General features: G+C 39.9%; 1 protein-coding gene across 1 annotated transcript in view; it reads right to left on the bottom strand.

Moving 5' to 3' along the window:
- TMEM232 (transmembrane protein 232) overlaps nt 1–21,140 on the bottom strand; it is a 157,583-nt gene that overhangs the window by 103,595 nt on the left and 32,848 nt on the right. The window contains exons 6-9 of the mRNA XM_028149762.2: nt 19,984–20,141; nt 16,728–16,827; nt 14,922–15,088; nt 4,037–4,191 (exon numbers count right to left, since the gene is read on the bottom strand). Of these exons, the coding sequence (XP_028005563.2) occupies nt 4,037–4,191; nt 14,922–15,088; nt 16,728–16,827; nt 19,984–20,141 (580 nt within the window). The remainder of the gene's footprint in view (nt 1–4,036; nt 4,192–14,921; nt 15,089–16,727; nt 16,828–19,983; nt 20,142–21,140) is intronic.

Raw genomic sequence — 21,140 nt, 5'->3', positions numbered from 1 at the left:
AGAAAGCCTCGGATGGTGGCTGCCCAGCCACCCAGGGCCACCCAAGGCTCAGGTAACCAAGGCCAGCCGAGGCTTGTGCTGCTGGCAGTGGCAGCAGCAGAAGTGTGATGGGGGCGTCGCCTTCCCCTGATCACCGGGTCACCTCCCGTCCCTGAGGGCTCCCGGACTGTGAGAGGGGGCAGGCCAGGCTAAGGCACGCCCCATCCAGTGCATGAATTTTCATGCACCGGGCCTCCGGTAAGACAATAGTGGCCCAAACCAAGATTGTGACAGTGGCAGCAGAGAGCAGAACATAGTTCTGAAATGTAGTGGGTAAGCTACAATGTGTTGGTTAACTTGAGCAGAAAATTTGTGTCAGGTACTGAGACAGAAATTCTTTAGGCAGGACTCTGTCTGGAAAAAATTAATTCAGATATAAACTAGCAGGAAATGAAATATTAGGGGATAATGAAGTATCAAAAGTGTTTTCATATTACTTACCTTATTTAAATATCCCTAAAGCCCTTTGGGGGTGACTATTATTTCTATTTAATTGCTAAACAGACTGTTCAGAGGGGTTATGTGACATTCAAAATTAGGCAGCAAGAGACAGGACTAAAACTCAGGTCTTCTAATCTAAGGTTGATTTTTTTTTCACTGTACTATAATGCAGCAAAGCATAATTGATATATTTATCCTAGATGCAGACTAAATGTTTATATTTAGATCAGAGGATCAAAGGATCAATAACAAATCCAGGAAATAAATGAGAAAAGTGGACCTACATTGGCATCTCAGCTCATGAATAATGAGAAACATTATTAATGAAAACTTTGTTTGAATGCTGTTAAGACTGTCTCATAAACATTATAATAATCACTTAGGACCATAAAGATAGACAATGTGAATATCAGTTATCTATCCAGAAGTAAAAGGCTTCTTGTCCATGCAAAGCAGTTGATTCTTTGATCAATTCATGTCGATGCAAACACAAATACTGTACATCTGAAAAACACTCGCTATGTCAATATAATTTTAAATTGTCAAGCTTTTTTTTTTGGAATACATGCATGGGGCGCATTAAATCGGCGATTTTGCTTTTGGAAATATAATTTTATGTTATACTGCTCTACTGAAATGTCATGCTGCATTTCTCAGCAATCTTCATTGGCTAATAATTCAATTATAAACACAATTCATTATTTTCATGTTAGATTAGAAAGCCCTTTGCTTGAGGTGTCTCCCCAGAGCAAATAGGGCAGTTTATAAAAGGCCAACCCACAAGGGAGCATTGAGAGGATGATGTGTCATATAAAGTTTAACCATATTAAATGGAAATCTGATTTACAGCTAACTGCTTATCTGCAGTTCAGGGCCACTAAACTTCCAAGGTAAAGGTTGGTGTGTGGCAGCTGTGAGGGGCTCACAGATTCTCCTTTTCTCTACTTCACCCTGCCTTATAATTTACTAGTGGCCTGGTTCATGAAATTCATGCATGGGGGGTGGGGGGTCCCTCAGCCCAGCCTGCATCCTCTCCAATCAGGGACCCCTGGCTCCTAACCGCTCACCTGCCTGCCTGACTGATTGCCCCTAACTACCTCTGCCTACCTGCCTGATTGCCCCTAACCCCTCTGCCTGCCTGCCTGCCTGCCTGATCGCCCCTAACCTCTCTGCCTGCCTGCCTGCCTGATCACCCCTAACTGCCAGAAGATGGCCAGTTGACCTGGTCTAATTAGCATATTGCCCTTTTAGTAGTATAGATAGATTATATAGGATAGGATTGCTTAAATGGTGGGGAAAGCCTTTTTCATCAGGAGGAGATGCTCTTGGCAGACAAAAATACATAATCCCTATATCTGGACTGATAGCCAGCCATATGCATATGCACTATACTGCCAAACCAGTCATTAAAAAATTGAACCCCTTTCTTACACCTTATACCAAACAGCTGTTGCCCTTAAAACCCCTCCTCAGCCCCCACCTTAGTTTCTGCCTTTGCAGTTCATCCAGATTAGGTTCTGATTTGTCGGTTTCTATGCCAGTCAGTGTCAAAAGCTCTGCCACTTTTAGTATCTCAGCACTTATTTGAACCTGTTTACACGGTAATGATTAGAATACTTTGAAAATAAATTTGGCAAAGTTATAGAATATTTACTTTTTTATGTTAAAATATAACTTGTTGTTTTTAAAACCAAGTTAGAGGTTAGAGTCTTCCAAGATCTAAAGTGGCGCTAGTTGTTTGTCCTTTGAAAATAAATTGTGTTTGATTCCCCTACAATTTATTTTCTATAATAAGAGTGGTCTGAAAGTATCAACCTAATTTGCACCAATAAAACTCTCTAACTTTTCTTACATTTAGCAGCTCTATATTAATACATATTTATTAATTCTATATTATTGATATAACATATTGAACCAGGTCAGTGGTGAACCTGTTGGGGGGGGGGGGGGGTGTGCGGTGAAGGATTAAAGAAGACAGACAAGAGAACACAATTGGGGCCATGTGGGACACTGTTCTTGGCTGGAGAGACAGTGCCACAGTCTGCAAGCCGAGTTTTTATTTTATAGTCAGATTCCACGAGGCAAAGCAAAGGCATGGTCAAGATGTTTACAATGTTCTCAAGATTTTCATATCTACTTAATTACATGCACCTGAGAACTCTATCAAGCTTTGTTTTGGCAGCACTTGCTGCACCTCCCACAGCCTACATCACTCAGCCACCTGGGACCACAGGTTCAGACCATAAGGTCAAGCTTACAACCATAGCCTTAGGCTATAATTGTGCAGGGAGGGTTTTGCCCTCAAAGCTGGGACCTGTACATGGCTTTGCCATGAGAGGACCGTGCCCTCTCATTAGTCTGAGGCTTGAACCTGTCCAAATGCTGTAGCCGCTCTCCACACATATATTCTATTTGCATTTTGGTTTTCCTATTTAAAGATGCTATCCTCACTGGAAAGGGAGGTACTAGATGAAAGAAGGTGAAGGCATTAGCCAAAGAATATATATGCATGACACATAGACACAGGCAACAGTGTGGTGATGACCAGAGGGAAGCGGGGGGCAGGGGCTGGGAGGAGGTGGGCAAAGGGGGAGAGGGTATGAGGACATCTGTAATAGTGGTCAACAATAAAAATAAAGTTAAAAAATAAATAAAATATAAAAGAATCATGATTTTTGTTAACTGCAATACTGAGTAGGTTGCTCTCATCATACTAAGAAATGGAATAAGTTCTTGATGAACTGTCTTCTAAACTAGGCCATTCCTAGGAAATTAGGCAAACTCTAAGCCTTCCTCCAGAAATCTTTACTTGATCTAGATTCCCCAAAACTTCCAAATGAAACTGAGAAAACAGCTTTGGTTCATAAAGGAGGCTCCTGATTCTTATAATTTACATATACAGAGACCATTGGTGCAGAGTGGGCTGCCAAAGGCTTAAAAACTGGAGGTAATTTTAAGAAAAATATATGACAATTGAATTTGAAACTTGCTATGAGATAACAAATTATTATTATTGTTAGCATTGGAAAAGGAATTCTGATCATCCTCAAATAATTGAAAGGGGTATCTCTGATCAATTTCCTCAGAAATACTCCTTTACATTTTTTCTTTCCTCCATTGAACCCATGCCCTGTTTTGTAGTAATTTAAGACTTCTTTTCGCTTCTCAAATTCACATTTGTACATTACAGGTAAGGCATAACAAAACAATATTTTCCCCCCAAAATAATAAACTGTACTTCACTGTTGTTTAACAGGTTGAAAAATAAAAAATGTTTTAAATATGGGAATTAATTTATTAATAATGGATTTAATTACATAAAGATAAACTGTAATACATGCATGGTTATACAGCCCCCCTCCAAAAAATAGGAACAATTTATTGATGAACTGAACTAATGCACAATACATAAATTGCCCTTGTCTTTGGAACTCAGATTATAAATTTTTTTCATAGTCAACTAAGGTGTGATTAACATTTAAGTACAAAGGTTATTTAACATTTAAACACAAAGGTTTCTCCATGAGTTATTTTGGATTTATATGATCCATCTTACCAGCATTTCTTTTGAAGCTGTGTTTTATGAAAGGTGAGATGTTCAAGCACGTTATTCAAATGAGGACTATTTTTCTGAACACAAGTCCAGACAGCAACACAGTGCCAGAGCAGATTGTTAACCTCATAGCTTTTCTGATTGTCTTGTAAACATTCCTGAAATTAAAATACAAAATTATATGAGGAAAGAGTTCTTTGACTTGAATAAACATAAAATAAATTTTAAATATGTGAGAATGCATATTTTCTTACACCACATGCTTCACCAAATGGAGCAATTTTGCAAGTTAACCTGAACATAATCTAATCTAATAAAAGAGTAATATGCAAATTGACCATCACTCCAACACACAAGATGGCTGCCCCCATGTGGACACAAGATGGCCACCACAAGATGGCCAGCAGGGGAGGGCAGTTGAGAGGGACCAGGTCTGCAATGGAGGGCAGTTGGGGGGGGGCAGGCTGGCAGAGGAGGAAAGTTGGGGGTGACCGGGCCTGCTGGGAAGCGTAGTTGAGGGGGAGCAGGCCTGCAAGGGAGGGCAGTTGGGGGGAACCAGGCCTGTAGGGGAGGGCAGGTAGGGGTGACCAGGCCTGCAGGGGAGGGCAGTTAGGGGCAATCAGGCTGGCAGGGGAGCAGTTAGATACCAATCAGGCTGGCAGGGGAGTGGTTAGGGGGTGATCAGGCTGGCAGGCAGAAGCAGTTAGGGGCAATCAGGAAGGCAGGCATGAGCAGTTGGGAGCCAGCAGTCCTGGATTGGAGAGGGTGCAGGCTGGGCTGAGGGACACCCACCCCCCCCACCCCGTGCACAAATTTCATGCACCAGGCCTCTAGTGTCTTAATATTGTTCATATGGGACCTTGGTATTCAAAGACATTAAGTCTATAGTACAACAAAATTAGTTAAGGAAAAATTATTAGACACAATCATGCTTCTTAGACTCTATATGACTTAGCTGTCCATGACACCCAAGGAGGAGGGACAGGGGAAAGTCTGAACAATGATCAACCAACAAATAAGGTTTTAAAATGTGGATTTCTACTTTATGGACCAAAATATATGCCTAGCTGGACACAGTCAATGTCTGCAATGGATTTTAAAAGCCTACAAATTCAGAATACAAATAGGCTGTTTTTAGTTTGTTTGTTTTTTCTTAGAGTGCTAACAGTTTTATAGATTGAATTGGTCTATTAAAGTAATTGGTATAAAGAAACCTGACTTTATTGTTAGATAACGATAACATTAGCATTCTCATTGAATTTCTGTCAACAGTAAAGATTCAAATACACAACCTATGATATGTACTCAAATTGCTAACTTAGCTAATATTTTGCTCTTTTATGCTCAAAAGAAACCCTTAAAGAGACTCTACTTGTTTCCAAAGGAATTTAGAATTCTCACTTGTCATATAAAAGTCAGGACTATAATTTAAAGAAAAATTTCTTAAGATAGAAGGCCAGAAGTTCATACATAAATGCTAAGCTAAGACATGTTAAGTTCTAGTAGGCTGTTTAAGTCCCACAGATGTGTACTGATTAGCTTCATGTCAAGAACTCAGACAGTGGAGAAAAAGGCACAGTGAGATAAAGTCTTTGCACTCTGCTACTTACTCTTGGGAACAATCATTCAAAGAAGCAAATGAAAACAAGTCATTGTTTACAATGTAAAAACATTCCACAGAAACACTTTGTTTTAAAACAATGTAAGGCATCAGACTGAGACATACTGACTGTAGTAAATGCATTATTTTTTATCCAAGTAACTCAATTTCCTGCTTTGCAGTTCAGCCCACCCAAAAAAAATGGAACCCATAAAAATGACGTTCTTTTCCCAAATTGTTCTAGATGTCTCAGCCATGGAGCCTGATGGTCTCATGTAGCAAACTTATTCAGAATCAATATATAAGTAGATAAATTTTGAAACTTGTAGTGGGCTTGACTAATTAATTTAAAACACTTTTTTTTCCATAATGTACGCTGCATAGCTACACAGACTATTCAGTTAGGTCAAAAGATCTTGTTAACAAACCTATGCAACATCACCAGAGAAAATTCCCCAAAGCCTTTGGGAAAGAAAATTTTAGGATTTTGGACAATGAACAAGATTTAAGTTTTATTTCCAGTTTTATATGATACCATTTTTACTCATCATTGAGAAAGAATGAAAGCAGCCTCTGATGTCTGGAACTGATTTGACATCAAATAATTACAAGCTGCTCTGACATTCACAACCAAAGTCATTTTGTTTCCTGTTGGATATTAACTCACAGAACATCAAACTTAGACAGTGGTACTTTGAGAACATGATACATGAACAAACAAGGCTACTTGATGAAGTTTTCCTAAGCATAGGCAAAAGTCACTGTGCCACCCACAAAATAGAATTGTCCCTACTTTCTGGCAACATCAAATCTTGATAACTTCCTCCAATCACCCAAACAAAGTCCAAATCCTGTAATAGAGTCATTCTAACACTTTTTTACTAAAATATCCTGTGGTTCTTTGGCCATGTGTTCTCTCTCTGCAACAAATAATAAACCCATTTTGCTTAAAATGCATGTGCAGTCCTGATGGTCTTTGGGTGAAGGGCATTGGTATAATCAAGAGCAAATGATGAATTTGCTACACCTGTGAATTTTCCAGGTAAGTGAGGCTGATTTATACTTGTGCATTTTATGTATTTTAAGCATTTGCATGGAAATCTTGGTGAAGTTTCTTCCCTGTGTGTTTTCTTTTAAAAAAATACATAAATTTGCCAAACTTGAATAAATGAGTATAATAATGCTGATTATGTGATTTAATGCAATCATCATGTACATCATCAGCATAACAAACCAAAGCTATTTGGTGGCGTAGAGTTATTTGCCTTTACACTAAATCAGTCTTACTCAGTGTGGTTAGCAGATAAGTGCCATCTGCAAACTGTTAACTGGAGTACAGAAATAAAGAATACACATTGTTGTATACAAGTGTTGGCGAGGATGCGGAGAAAAAGAAACCCTCGTACACTGCTGGTGGGAATGCAGACTGGTGCAGCCACTGTGGAGAACAGTATGGAGTTTCCTCAAAAAACTGAAAATGAAACTCCCATTTGACCCAGTAATCCCACTCCTGGGAATATATCCGAAGAAACTAGAAACACCAATCAGAAAGGATATATGCACCCCTATGTTCATAGCAGCACAATTTACAATAGCTAAGATTTGGAAACAACCTAGGTGCCCGTCAGCAGATGACTGGATCAGAAAACTGTGGTACATCTACACAATGGAATACTATGCTGCCATAAAAAAGAAGGAATTCTCATCATTTGCAGCAAACTGGATGGAATTGGAGAACATTATGCTAAGTGAAATAAGCCAGTCAATGAAAGAAAAATACCACATGATCTCACTCATTTATGGATAATAAAGAATATTATAAACTGATGAACAAAAATATAGATACAGAGACAATAAAACATCAAACAGACTGTCAAATTACAGGGGAAGGTTAGGGAGAGGTGGGGGAAATAAGAGATCAACCAAAGGACTTGTATGCATGCATATAAGCATAACCAATGGACACAAAACTCTGGTGAGGGTATGTATGGGTGTGGGGTGGGGGGGACAATGGTAAGATATGTACACATATAATACCTTAATAAAAAAAAGTGGAAAAAAAAAGAATACACATTGAGAAACTTACAACAAGTTGACAGAGTTAATTTTATATATTTTGCCTAATAGAAAAAAATTATGCTTGCATTTTCATGTTTTTATTTTTGGTAATTCATTATCATTGTAGTTTACAAAACTACCATTCTATGACAGTTTGGAAACTAACAAAAAAATGTTAAGAGGGATCTTTTACCCTAGTTTGAAAAGCACTAAGCACTGCATTAAGTAACTTCCAAATAACTTTTTCTTTTTCCCCTTCTCTCCCTCTCCCTCTTTTTTTTTTTTTTTAATTTGGCTTTATGACCACTTCCTATAGTTCTTTCATCTCCCCCCTTAATGTCCTGTCCAGCTTTGGGCTACGTTGCTTTGCAAACTGGCCCCTGTGCAGAGAGGGTGGGAGAGACCTAAGAATGAGGCAGACCACTCCAGATTGGAGGTGGCAGGTTTAATAAGCAAGGCAACTTACCATGCTTGTCTTGAAGAGCCACCAGAAGAGTAGATCACATCCACCCACCAGAATCTTAAAATTTATATAGAGGTCTTAATTAGGTTCAGTCATGTATACCATCCAGATGGTCTGAACAACACATTGCTTTGTCAAGGTCACATCCTTGAAAAGTGCTCCCATTGTGGGAACAGTGAGGAGAATATACATTCCAAGGACAGAGGAGGGGTGAGGAGCTCTGATTGCCCAGGGTCGACTGGAGGTCAATTCCTCTAGATTACCTCCTCCAACAGTGGCTATCAGTGTCAGTTTGTACAATGCCTACTTTAGGGTGCCCACCTAAAAAAGTATTGTTAATTTTACGTTGGCTGAGAATTCAAAGGGCCACATCAGCTTAAATTCTATGCAAATTTGAGTACACAAGCTCTGTGAGTCTGACCAAGTTCTCTTTTATAACAGAAACTAGAGGCCCAGTGCATGAATTCATGCCCAGGTGGGGTTCCTTGGCCTGGCTGGCAATCTGGGCCCATTGGGGCCATCTTGCCCAGTCCCTTTCTAGGCAGAGGGACCATGGGAGGTTGGCCAGCCGCAGGTGGGAGGTTGGCTGAGGGAGGACCCTGACCACCAGGAGGCAGCTCCTGTGTTGAGCGTCTGCCTCCTGGTGGTCAGTGCATGTTATAGTGACCGGTCGACAGGTCATTTGGTCGACCGGTCGTAATGGTCACTTAGGCTTTTATATATAAACTAGTAGCCCATTTGCAGGAAGAATCCTGCAAGCGGCCGCTGCAGCCGCGTGCGCTGCCGCCGCTGTTGTGGCCGCAGTGCCTGCACCCACGTGCCACTGCCGCCTGCCCTGCTCTGCCCCGCCCCACCCCACCCGGGCTTTCCCTCTGGCAGCCACCTTGCTTTCTGCTTTTCCTCCCTCTTCCTTCTAAGTTGTCTTCAGTCTTCACTCCTCCCTCCCTCAGCATATGCAAATTAACCACCATCTTGGTTGGGTAATTTGCATACTCACCCTGATTGGCTGGTGGGCGTGGATTGGCTGGTGGGCGTGGCTTTGGCTGGTGGGCGTGGCTTGGGCGTAGCGAAGGTGCAGTCAATTTGCATATTTGTCTATTATTAGGTAGGAAGCCTGGGCTCTATTTTGGCTGCTCAGAGACAGCTTTTTTAGTTCCATCCTTGTTTTCAGCCATTTTGGGGATGGTTGACATTGCCCTGAAAGGACCTCTCAATACAAATGTGTTGCTTGGATAGTAGGACATGAATCATAGGATAATGCTCCTCATTTTAAAGAACCTGTGTCTCAGGCTAACCCAATTCCTAGTAACCATTTCCAATTACAGTACAGCACAAAATGTCCCAAATTTAGAGAATACCTTTAGCATACCAGGTACTTAAAATAGTAAGGATGAGATTGCTAATCACATTTTAACATAAACTCCGCATGTTTCCTAGCTTTCAGAAAACTATTTGTACTTTAGGACAGCTGCAACTATTCTGTAAAGAGTCTATAGCATTTTAATTGAGATTGAATCTACCTTCTCCAAAGAGCTATGTTATTATCATGTGACAACTAGCAAATCCAGCTTTGTTAGTGAGCAAAGGACAGAGTGAGAACTCAATCCAGTGGTCTGGCTCTGCAATCCTCAGAACTAATTAAAGTGTACCATTTGTCAAAGTCAGTGGGAACCCTGTGTCTGTATCAGCTTAAAAGGATATTGAAAGGAGAAATAGGTTCCAGCAGCAGGAAAAAAAAAAGTCCTATTCTTAAATAGAACCAACACCCATTTTGTGAGTGTCCTAATGTGTATATCCTACAGAATTCTTTTTCTCCCAGAAATTTTATAGCAACACTTTGGAAACAAATTAAATAATTATGCTCATACTCCAATGCTTATAAATATATTAAAAATATTTTACAGTGGCCAAAATATGCTCACATGGACCTTTTAGCATTATTAAAGGATAAGGGCTATAGAAATAAATCCACAAATCCTCTACTAAAGTATAATAATAATAAAGATGGGAGAGAGAATGAATACAAGTATATCTTTTATATTCCCCTATTTAATGAATAAATACTCAACTGAACAGGAGAGGCTGCCTCAGATTAATAATGGAGAAATGAGCTGAAACTGGAGCACAACATTAAATGATGCAGTCAAGCACTGAATCAGTTAGCTCAACCAGCAAAGTTAGCAGCACTGTGGCTACACTACCTTTTAAATTCTTTATATTATAAGGTAATGGGAGGAGAAAAGGGAGAGCAAGAAATCTGATAGGCTAAAATCTGTTTTAACCTCTTCACAGAATTACACCTATAGTGCTGACATAGAGCTTAGAAAAAGTTGGAACTGTGCCCTTAGTTCCAAAAAATGGGAAAGGGCACAGAAAATTAGGGACTGGTCCCATTCTAAGGAGATACATTCTTTTGATGTGTTGCCCTTTTGCCCCTTCCAATTCAAGCCAAGCTGTGCAGCAGTCAGCTTCCATTTCCTGATGCACCAAGAGTGGTTGGTTATCAGAATTCACATTGAAGGCTGCCTATCTCATAACCAGAACACTCATGTCCTGAAGATCTCACAGTATCCTATTTGTTTAAAAGAAACACACTCAGATCACTACATTAAGTTAAGCACAATTAACTACATACTTAAGCACAATCATTTAGTCAGTATAATCATGTCCTTAGGTGAAAATTATTATATTTAATAATCATTGTTTATACTTGCATGACAATAATTTACAAGGCACATGCTTTTTGCAATTTTCACAACAACCCTATAGATTAGTTAGGGCAAATATGATGATGATGACATTGATGGTCTTTTTGTTTTGGAAAGTCAGTAATAAAAATTAGTTTTACTTCATAAGTTACATGTCTCAAAAGTGATGATTATAATAAGCAGCTCTGAGAAGGTTAAGAATGTTGCATACATCATTTTTAAGTAGAGTTGGTATGTAATATTATATTAGTCGTGTTAGTTTCAGGTGTACAATACAGTAATTGGACGTTTTTATAGTACTTGACAATGTGAGGTGACACCTTTTTTAAAGATATGCAAATGAGATTTGGAGAGCTGAATGGGCCTCCTCTGGATCACACAGCCAGTTGGTGAGCAGGTTTTCCCTCTTCATAATCAATGCTCTTTCTGTTGCTCAATATCATAGGTTATATATTTATTGTAAAACAGTTATTGTAAAACGTTTTTAAAAATAAAAACAAAGTCCTGCCCTAACCAGTTTGGCTCAGTGGATAGAGCGTCGGCCTGTGGACTGAAGGGTCCCAGGTTCGATTCTGGTCAAGGGCATGTACCTTGGTTGCAGGCACATCCCCAGTAGGGGGTGTGCAAGAGGCAGCTGATCGATGTTTCTCTCTCATCGACGTTTCTAACTCTCTATCGCTCTCCCTTCCTCTCTGTAAAAAAAAAAAAAAATCAATAAAATATATTTTTTTAAAAAACCACAAAGTCCTTTTTATTCATGCAGCAATTTGTGTTCATTAGCAATTAAAACAAAAAAGTTCAGATTTCTCAGTATGTGTCACTCTTATATAAATGGTTAACCAAGTAATGAGCAAGAAAGAAAACACTAAAGCCTAGAAAAATTAAAAATAGGTGTGCTTAAATGTTTTTCCTTATACACTTAAATTTTAGGTAGTTTTAGAAAGGGCTCAATGGAAAGATTGGAAAACTGTGAGGTAATTTCTAGATAAAACTATTTTAAAAGCTAATCTTCCTTAAATTTCCTTAGTTGTTTCAACTTGAATTATGTTAAATGTATTTTTTTCATTTTAAGAAAAACAATTCAAATAGAAAAACTATCTATATAAAAGCCTAAGTGACCATTCGACTGTTCAACCGGTAGCTATGACACACAATGACCACCAGGGACAGACACTCTGACCAGTAGTTATGATGCGCACTCACCAGCAGGGGGCAGACAGTTGACACAGGAGCTTCTGAGCTGTGGTGACTTGGTAGCTGCAGTTCTCAGGTGACGCACCGGAACCAGAGAGGAGGGAGCCCAATTCTGGGGTGCATCACCCGAGAACTGCCCTCTCGCAATCTGGGATCCCTCAGGGGATGTCAGAGAGCCAGTTTCGGCCCGATCCCCACAGGCCAATCTAAGGGAACCCAGCGGTGCATGGGACTGGGACTCTAGTTTTTTATATTTATATTAGAGGCCCAGTGCACAAATTTGTGCATGGGTGTGGTCCAGCCAGCCTGCCCCAATAGGGGCCCATTGGGCCGGTCAGCAGGAAGGAGGGGCCGTGGGTGGTTGGCCAGCCCTACCCCCAATCAGGGTGATGAACTCCTTTAGCTTTTTCTAGTCTGTGAAGCTCTTTATCAGGCCTTCAATTCTAAATGAGCTTTGCTGGGTAGAGAAGGGCATGGCAAGAAATATTCAAAGTGACAAAGAACAAGGACCTGCAGCCAGGGTGACCTTCGTTTTGAAAGGATGTGGCTGCTCCGGGGGCTGAGGGTTCGGTCTCCGTGAAACCTGGATCAGTCTTTGCATCAGGCAAGTGGAACTGCTGAGGCCTATTTGAGAGTTGCCAAGGCTGGGGGCGTGATCTCAGAACAGTTAAAAACACATTCGTGAAGAGATGTTATGGGTTCTCTTTCATCAAAAGGCCACGTGTCTGTGCTACACCAACAGGGCTGCTTTAACAATGAAGCCTCCATCTACAGGCCCACCCACCTCCAGGAGCTGGCTGGAGGTTGAAAGTGGCTGCGAAGATGAGGCCGGTGCCAGGTGACCTGGCAGGTGTCAGCAGCTTGGCCGTCTGAGCCCCAAGCACGGGGAGACAGGCTCTGACATCACCACCACATGGAGGATTTGACAGTATCAGCAGCAGTTCCAGAGCTTGTTGCTATTTTATGTTTTTTTTTAATCTCCTTTTCCCTTTAAACCTCTCCAGGTTGTGTGCATTCAAGAGAGGAGCAGCCTTTGCAGCCTCCTTGGCAGAGAGCACACCTTCGATCTGGGTTCACATGCAGCCAGAGTCCTGTTTAGAAACCGTGTAGGTCTTGCATTATTTGCACTATTACCGATAAAGAGGGTTTTAGATTATGGCACGTAAATATGTTTCCTGCTTATCATGAGGGCAGGAGGCTGAGTGCAGCCACAGGCACAGCCACAGTTCTTCACTCACTCACAGGCCTCCATCCAAGGGCAGTGATGCAGGCCCTTTGCACACGGAGGGGGTTGGGGAGCAGGGTCAGGCAGCAAACACAGAACACGGGCATCCGTGACCCTGTTTTTCCCATACATTCTGTCTTAGTCCCGATCTTCCTGCTCGGGGTCTTTAGCGTCTTCCTCAGGCGGCTGTGGGACATGATGTTTATCAGACTCTGTCAGCACGGGGGTTCCTGAATCAGGCTCCCTTTGGCATTGTGGTGGTGGGGGAGGACAGCATGAAGGTGCAAACACAACCCATGCGGACTCCTTGTTGAGCACCTTCTGTATACCTTCTGAATACCTGGTGGGCGTCTCCCCTCAGAAGGGGTGCCTGCACGACAGCTCAGTTGCATACTCCCTGTAGGGGAGGCGGCCTGAGGGAGGGGCTGTGGGAGGTTGGTGGGAGCCAATCCAGCTGGATCAGGCTTGTTGGCTGCTGCAGTGTGCGTCATAGCCACCGGTCATTCCAGTTGTTCTTGTCGTTCTGCCATTATGGTTGCTGGGCTTTTATATATATACTAGAGGCCTGATGCACAAAGATTCATGCAAGAATGGGCCTTCCTTCCCCTGGCTGCCAGCAGCACCTTCGCTGGGGCCGGAGACGCCTTTCCGCCTTCCCATGCTGCCCAGAGGCCTGGAGTGGCTGGGGCCATGTGGAAAGTGTCCTGCCCCGCCCCTGGCTGCTCAGTGACTGTGTATGCAAATTAATCTGCCATCTTTGTTTGGTTAATTTGCATAATCACTCCTGATTGGCTTATGGGCATTGTGAAGGTATGGTCAATTTGCTTCTTACTCTCTTATTAGTGTAAATAGAAACTATAAAATCATAAGTATATATAACAAAAAATAAAAGAATCAAGGTTTTACAGTGTTTACTGCTTTCTTTTGTAACATATGTAAGAAAAGGAAATAAAGACATCATCAACCCCAGAGATTGAAATGTGTCATTTGACATACATCATCCCATAAAGTATATAAACAATTACATGGCTCACTGTAGTTCTGTTTGTATAATACATTTGCATAAGAGTTTATTACATACCTAGGAATTATATAAGTGGGACAGCTAATTTTCTCTAATGTTAATGACTAATATCTGAGTTAGAACTGGAAAGGAGATTTTTCATATACTAGGGATTATTTTAATTTTTCAATTTTGAACTACTTAAATTTTTTTGGTTGATTTTAATAGCACATTAAATGTTATTACATATGAATTATGGAAGCATAAAAATATTACACTTGTTCTCGTTAATAGACTGCACTTTATACACTTTCCTTTTAATAAAAATGTAATATCTTAAAATGTTCATTTATGTGTCAAACTAAATTATGTTGCAATTTTCATTTAAACAGTTGAGATGGACTCTATAAGGAAAAAAGGCTTATGACATTACTCTATTTAAAGTAGTAGTGGTGCATATTGATGCCCCACTACTAATCCCATTAACTACTCCTCTGGTGAGATGAACTCAGTGTCTTTGCTGTTCCCTCCTCCCCACAGCTAAACTCAATTCAGAAATGCTTACTAAACTGGCAAGCACAAATATTTAATCATAGTAATCTTAATTTGATTCATCGTGCACTTAGTATAGACTCACCATATGAGAATCTGTGCCCTCATCTTGATTCTTGTTTTCCACATGGCTAAAAATTGAGTCAGATGGTAATTCTCTTTTACATATAATTTCCATGGTTTTCAGAATAAATTTCACACTTGAAAAAATGTTTGGATACATATAATATGACTCTTCAGAGAAAGTAAGTGCTATTGTAAGAATAAAAATTTGTGAGAAATATTTCATTAATATCTTGTATAGTGTTTCATTTGTCTTTTAGTTATTAAAGTATAATTAAGTTCAGTACTTCAATGCTGAAACTGCTGTACAATTCCCCATGCAGATTTATAATGTTAGGTATTCCCCCTTGTGGTGTAATAGAAAACTACAAGGTAAATAATTCATACATGAAAGGTTCATATGGTAGATTGCCCAATTAAGAACAGTTACTGCCCACCTGGGTTGAGCATTGACCTTTGAACCAGGAGGTCACAGTTCAATTCCCAGTCAGTGCACATGCCTGGGTTGCAGGCTCAATCCTCAGTAGGAGGTAGTCGATCAATGATTCTCATCATTGGTGTTTCTAGCTCTCTCCCTCTCCCTTCCTCTCTGAAATCAATAAAAAATATATTTAAAAAAAATAATAGTTACTGCACAACAATGCTTGGAAACTTTCAGCTGATAAGACATGAAATTATAATAGATACTATATTTATAATGAATACTTTAAAATTGTAATCCTAGAAACAAACTAATGTCATTGCTATTAACTCAACATTCTCCATTTTTATTCCTTTTCAAAATGTTATTAATTTTTTAAAGTATATATTTTAAGTATAGCAACAATTATGTCATTTAACATAAGACTATATGATATTTAACAGAACCATCTTCATGGTGTTTCTCTATATATAAACTTTTAGACTATCTCTGAGTTTCAGTTCATTGGCAGAGTGGAAAAATTCATAATAACCAATCTTTTACTGGATTGCTATATGTATAGGTGGCATCTGCTAATAGCCTATTCTGGGTAGGACGACTAGACACTTAGCATATTAGGCTTTTATTATATAGGATCCTTTCTTTCTTTAATTCCTTACAGTGTTCAACATAGTGATTCTTCACATATTCAGATGATGGTGACAAGTAAATTTTGAAGACTTACTTGAATAAAACCTAAAGTTCTCACTTTAGCCTGTTATTGTGGATATATCCCAAGAAAGCCAATATCTTTGTTTCATATAAAGATAAAATCTCCAAATTTTGCCCTCTTATCAAATACTGTTAAGTACATCCTTACTTAGGCTATATCTCTGTTTTCAACCACAGAGATAAAGCCTATTAATCAACAAGTAAAATTTAGGGTTCCTCTTCAATTCCTCGCTTTCCCTTATATATTGCTTAGATCCAACTGATCACTTAAGTCCAGTGTCTTTTTAAGACTACTTTACTGTATCCTATTCTCATTTTAATTGTATTTAACATCTCTTGCCTATACTGATGTCATAGCTAATTGACCTCCACATCTACTCTCTCCTGACTCCAGTCCAGCTCCCCCTTCACCACTAAGGTTACCTTAGTAAAATATCAATTTAACTTCCTTACAATCTAGAGTAGTGACTACTACATATGAGGAAACTGAGTCAGACAAGGTGGTAGAAGTAGTTAAGTAGAAAAGTTAAAAGTAAAAACCCATGCAACCTGGTCCAAAAACTGTGCTCTTCAATACTGTACCCATCATCTTTCCTGAAATAGAAAACACAGCTTATGCTCTTTATAGCGATAGCCTGAGCTTCTCAAAATATAACATAAAACATTCATAAGTGTAGAAAATAAGAGATAGTCTACCGTATAAAAATGGTTGAAGTCTAAGTAAGTGTTCTTTAAAACTTTCTAGGTGACCATACAGGAAATATATAAAAAGTCTTAAGGAGATCAAATAGCCAATCTGTCAAAAGAGAAACAAAAAAGCATTTTTTGTGTTGCATCAATAAATGTTTAAAAACCATAAAGAAAATAAACCATTTTCTTATTACATTGGCTTTTGATGGAACAATTTCAAACTCTTGAGATTATGTGCTTTTGAAATAATTCTAAAACATTTATATCAAGGTTGAAATACTGGTTCAGCCAAAAACACATTTATAAACCATCTCTACATTATATATAATGACCAATACTGAATGATATTTTGTTCTGTGTCTTTTAGAACAGTATTTTTCAAATTGCAAGCCATGCCCTTTAAGTGAGTCATGAAATCAATTGAGAGGGGATTTTTAAATAAAATAAAATAAAATACCATAGTACATTGCACAGTTCCTTTTTTCACTTATATATAAGTATATTTTAATGTGTATGCTGTATTGCAATGCAAAACATATTTCTCCCTATGGGTCTCAGTCAAAAAAATTTAAAAACACTTTTTAGGTAGTTTGAGAAATAGTCTGCATGTTCATAGTATTCTGTACTAAGATCCCATTCCCTCATGAAAAAAATATCATACACACACACACACACACACACACACACAAACATATATATATACACACATACACATACACACACACACATACACACACATACACACACACACACACACACACACACACACACACACACACACAAATATATATATATATATATATATATATATATATATATATATATATATATATATATAAAGAGCCAGGGTCCATAATGTCCAAAACAACCAAAGGCTTGACCAACCACCAGAAGTCAGTCCTGCAGTCCTGAAGTCAGACCCAGCACTGACTGCCATGTTGAAGGCGCCTCAGCGACCCATCAATGACTGCTGAGGGGGCTGCGTTCAGGCATGGACAGAGGCTGGGAGAAAAAGCAGGGTCTGATCGCAGCCGCCATGGCAGTCAGTGCTGGGTTGGCGTAGTGGAAGTCAGTCCTGCAGTCAGTGAAATTAGGGTCAATTAATATTAAGTGAACATAGTGTCAATTAATATCTCTTTGAGAGGAGTTGAGAATATAAAGTACAGTGTAGAGCAATTTACTTATATTATTTCATATAATATAAACTCTTTTCAACTAAGATATTTTCCTTTATTTAAAGTGTATCTTTATTGTTGAAAGTATTACAGATGTCCCTTTGTGTTAGTTATTTTTCCCCCCATTGATCTCCTCTATCCTGCACCTGCCCCTTCCAGGCCTTCACCAGACTATTGTCTGTGTCCATCGGCTATTCCTATCTAGAAAGATTTAGAGGGGAAAAAAAATAAAAGATATGCCAGATAAATATTGGACAGAAGAGCTGAAGTTGATGCATGAATACTGGATACAGGCTTGAAGACAAAACACAGCTCATGAGATAAAGTTAGTCATTGTAACATAACAAAAGGTTCCTTTCACTAAAGAGATAAGGTGGTTCTCAATACTTATACAAATAATAGAACAGTGTGGGGGTTCAGAATGAACCTCACCAAGATGTGTCTAAGTGGTATGCAGATTTTTGAGCTAAGGGAAATTTTAGTTTCAGGCTCAAGTGAAAATTCTGCCCCTCCCTTTATCTAAAAAAAAATTGAATTAGAGGCCTTGCTCATAATAACACATTATCCTATATAATAAAAGGCTAATATGCAAATCAACCAAACAGCAGAACAACCAGTTGCTATGACATGCACTGACCACCAGGGGGCCGATGCTCAGTGCAGGAGCTGTCCCTGGTGGTCAGTGTGCTCCCACAGGGGGAGCGCCACTCAGCCAGAAACCGGGCTTATGACTGGCTAGTGCAACAGTGGTGGTGGGAGCCTCTCCCGCCTCCGCGGCAGTGCTAGAGATGTCCAACTGATGGCGAAGGCCCACTCTCCATACGGAGCCACCAGTCAAACATCCCCTGTGTGCTCCCAGACTGCGAGAGGGTGCAGTCCAGGCTGAGGGACACACCCCCCCCCCCGGAGTGCACAAATTTCATGCACCGGGCCTCTAGTAAAACTATAAAACCACTAGTGAAACTAAATCTCTTTTACTAACAATAAATTTTGCAGCTGGCAACATGATCGCCACACATGACATCAGTCCAGGAGCTTATAAAACATGAACTACTGGAAGATGATTTCCCATTTGATGGCTCTAAAATGGCTGGGAATACTGCGAGAAGAATGATTTTTCTCAAACTGAGCAAGCATTTAAAAAACTGAGCAAGCATTGAAGGTGATCTGTTGGCATTTTTTAAATAAAAAAGTGGCATTTTAAAATCCTTAAAATAGAGAGGAGAAAAACTACATGTACTAAGATATAAGGATAAGTTTGATTTTTAATTGAATCCTAGAGAACTGGTGCATAAAATCTGTGCACTAGGGGGGAAGAGTCCCTCAGCCCGGCCTGCACCCTCTCACAGTCCCGGACCCCTCACTCCTTACTGCCCACCTGTTCACTGCTCCTTACCACTTGGCTTGCTGCTCCTTAGTGCTGCCGCAGAGGCGGGAGAGGCTCCCGCCACCGCCGCGGAGCTAGCCAGCCATGAGCCCAGCTTCTGGCTGAGCAGCGCTCCCCCAGTGGGAGCACACTGACCACCAGGGGCCAGCTCCTGCATTGAGTGTCTGCCCCTGGTGGTCAATGAGTATCATAGCAACAGGTCATTCTGGTCGTTCCACCATAAAGGTCACGTAGGCTTTTATTATATAGATTATTTTCTTACATAGTTGGTGATATATTTTCTAGAATTATCTCTGTTTGAATAGCAAGCAATAATACATTATCCAGCATACCCAGTGTGGTTCAGTGGTTGAACATTGACCTATGAATCAGGAGTCATGGTTCGACTCCAATCAAGGCATATGCCAGGATTGCATGCTCAATCCCCAGTAGGGGATGTGCAGGGTGCAGCCAATCAATGATTCTCTCTCATCCTTGAAGTATCTGTCTCTCTCTCTCTCCCTCTCTCTTCCTCTCTGAAGTCAATAAAAATATTTTTTAAAAATGCATTACCCACATTTAGAGAAGACTGATACAAACTGCCAAGTGAGAGAACATTCTATAATAAACCAAACACTGTTCAGATCCTAAAGCAGATGCCATATGGTTACACATAGTACATGTAGTAATTACAACACATTAAAAATATTTTAAAACATACCTTTGCCAGCTTTACTTCCACAGAATATAAGAATGGCTTTAGGAATGCATCACAACAGAATCTATATAAAATCGATTCCGCAAGAAAAAATAAGGCAGGTGGATGATCATAATAAAAGGAAGCATGGTCCAAGGAAGCATAAAGCATATTTAAAGCTTCTGAAAAATCAAAAAGTAGAAACTCTATAATTGATAAATTATGCTGTTTTCTACATGCTACAATTAAGTTTTACAGTGAACTATTTGCTCAGTCCCAAGGCAGACTGTAGTTTTAAAATATTTACAAATTCTTTGACACCTCTCCCATCAAGTTGGTTCCCTTGCCCTTGAACCTGATCAGGCCTGGTGGCTACTTCAACCAATAGACTGTGGCAGAATTAACACTGCAGGGTTTCCAAGACTAGATTAGAAAAGGCAATCCAGCTGCCACCTGGATCTTTCTTTCAAAATAGGAACTTTGGAATCCTAAGCTGCCATGGAGGAAGTCCAGCTTTTTCCGAAGTCACAAAGCTCGAAAGACCATAGAGACAGGGATGAGAAAGAGAAAGAGAGAATGCCCAAGGAGCTCCAAGCTGTTCCAGCCAAAACAAAATAGATCACCCAGCCACATACACAATAGTGTGGGAAATAAGGCAGAATTGGATGACAAAAGACAGTGCTAAAGATAAGTGCTATAAAAGAGAAGAGTAGGAAATCAAGGCAGAGAAAATAGGGCCCAGTGGAACTGAACAAGAAAGAATATTGAGCTTAGGCCCTAAAGAAAATTGCACCTCAAGTCATCACAAAGATCTGAGGAACTGTCATGTAAGTATCTGAGGAAGAACAGCAAATGCACAAAGATTTGAGAAACATTCATGTAAGTATCTGAAGAAGAATAGCAAATGCAGGGACTTGAAAAAGGAAAAGCCCTGGCAAGTCCAAGGGATGGGAAGGAGACCAGCATGGCTGGAGCATAAGGAATAAGTAGGGAAGGCAGCCAAGAGCCAGATCATCTATAGTCTTGTAGCCCATAATATAAAGTTGGAGTTCTTTTTAGGTTAACATAAAAGAAAATATTTAAATTTAGAATGGTCACTGCTGACTAGAGGGTGGACAGTAGAATAAGGAACCTCCAGATCAGGCTACAGCCTACAGGGTACAGGCTGGACACTGATGATG

The sequence above is a fragment of the Eptesicus fuscus genome, chromosome 4, assembly GCF_027574615.1.
Source record: "Eptesicus fuscus isolate TK198812 chromosome 4, DD_ASM_mEF_20220401, whole genome shotgun sequence".
NCBI classification, from domain to species: Eukaryota; Metazoa; Chordata; class Mammalia; order Chiroptera; family Vespertilionidae; genus Eptesicus; species Eptesicus fuscus.
The sequence above is the reverse complement of the archived record's forward strand: the minus strand, read 5'-3'. Positions and strand labels throughout refer to the sequence as shown.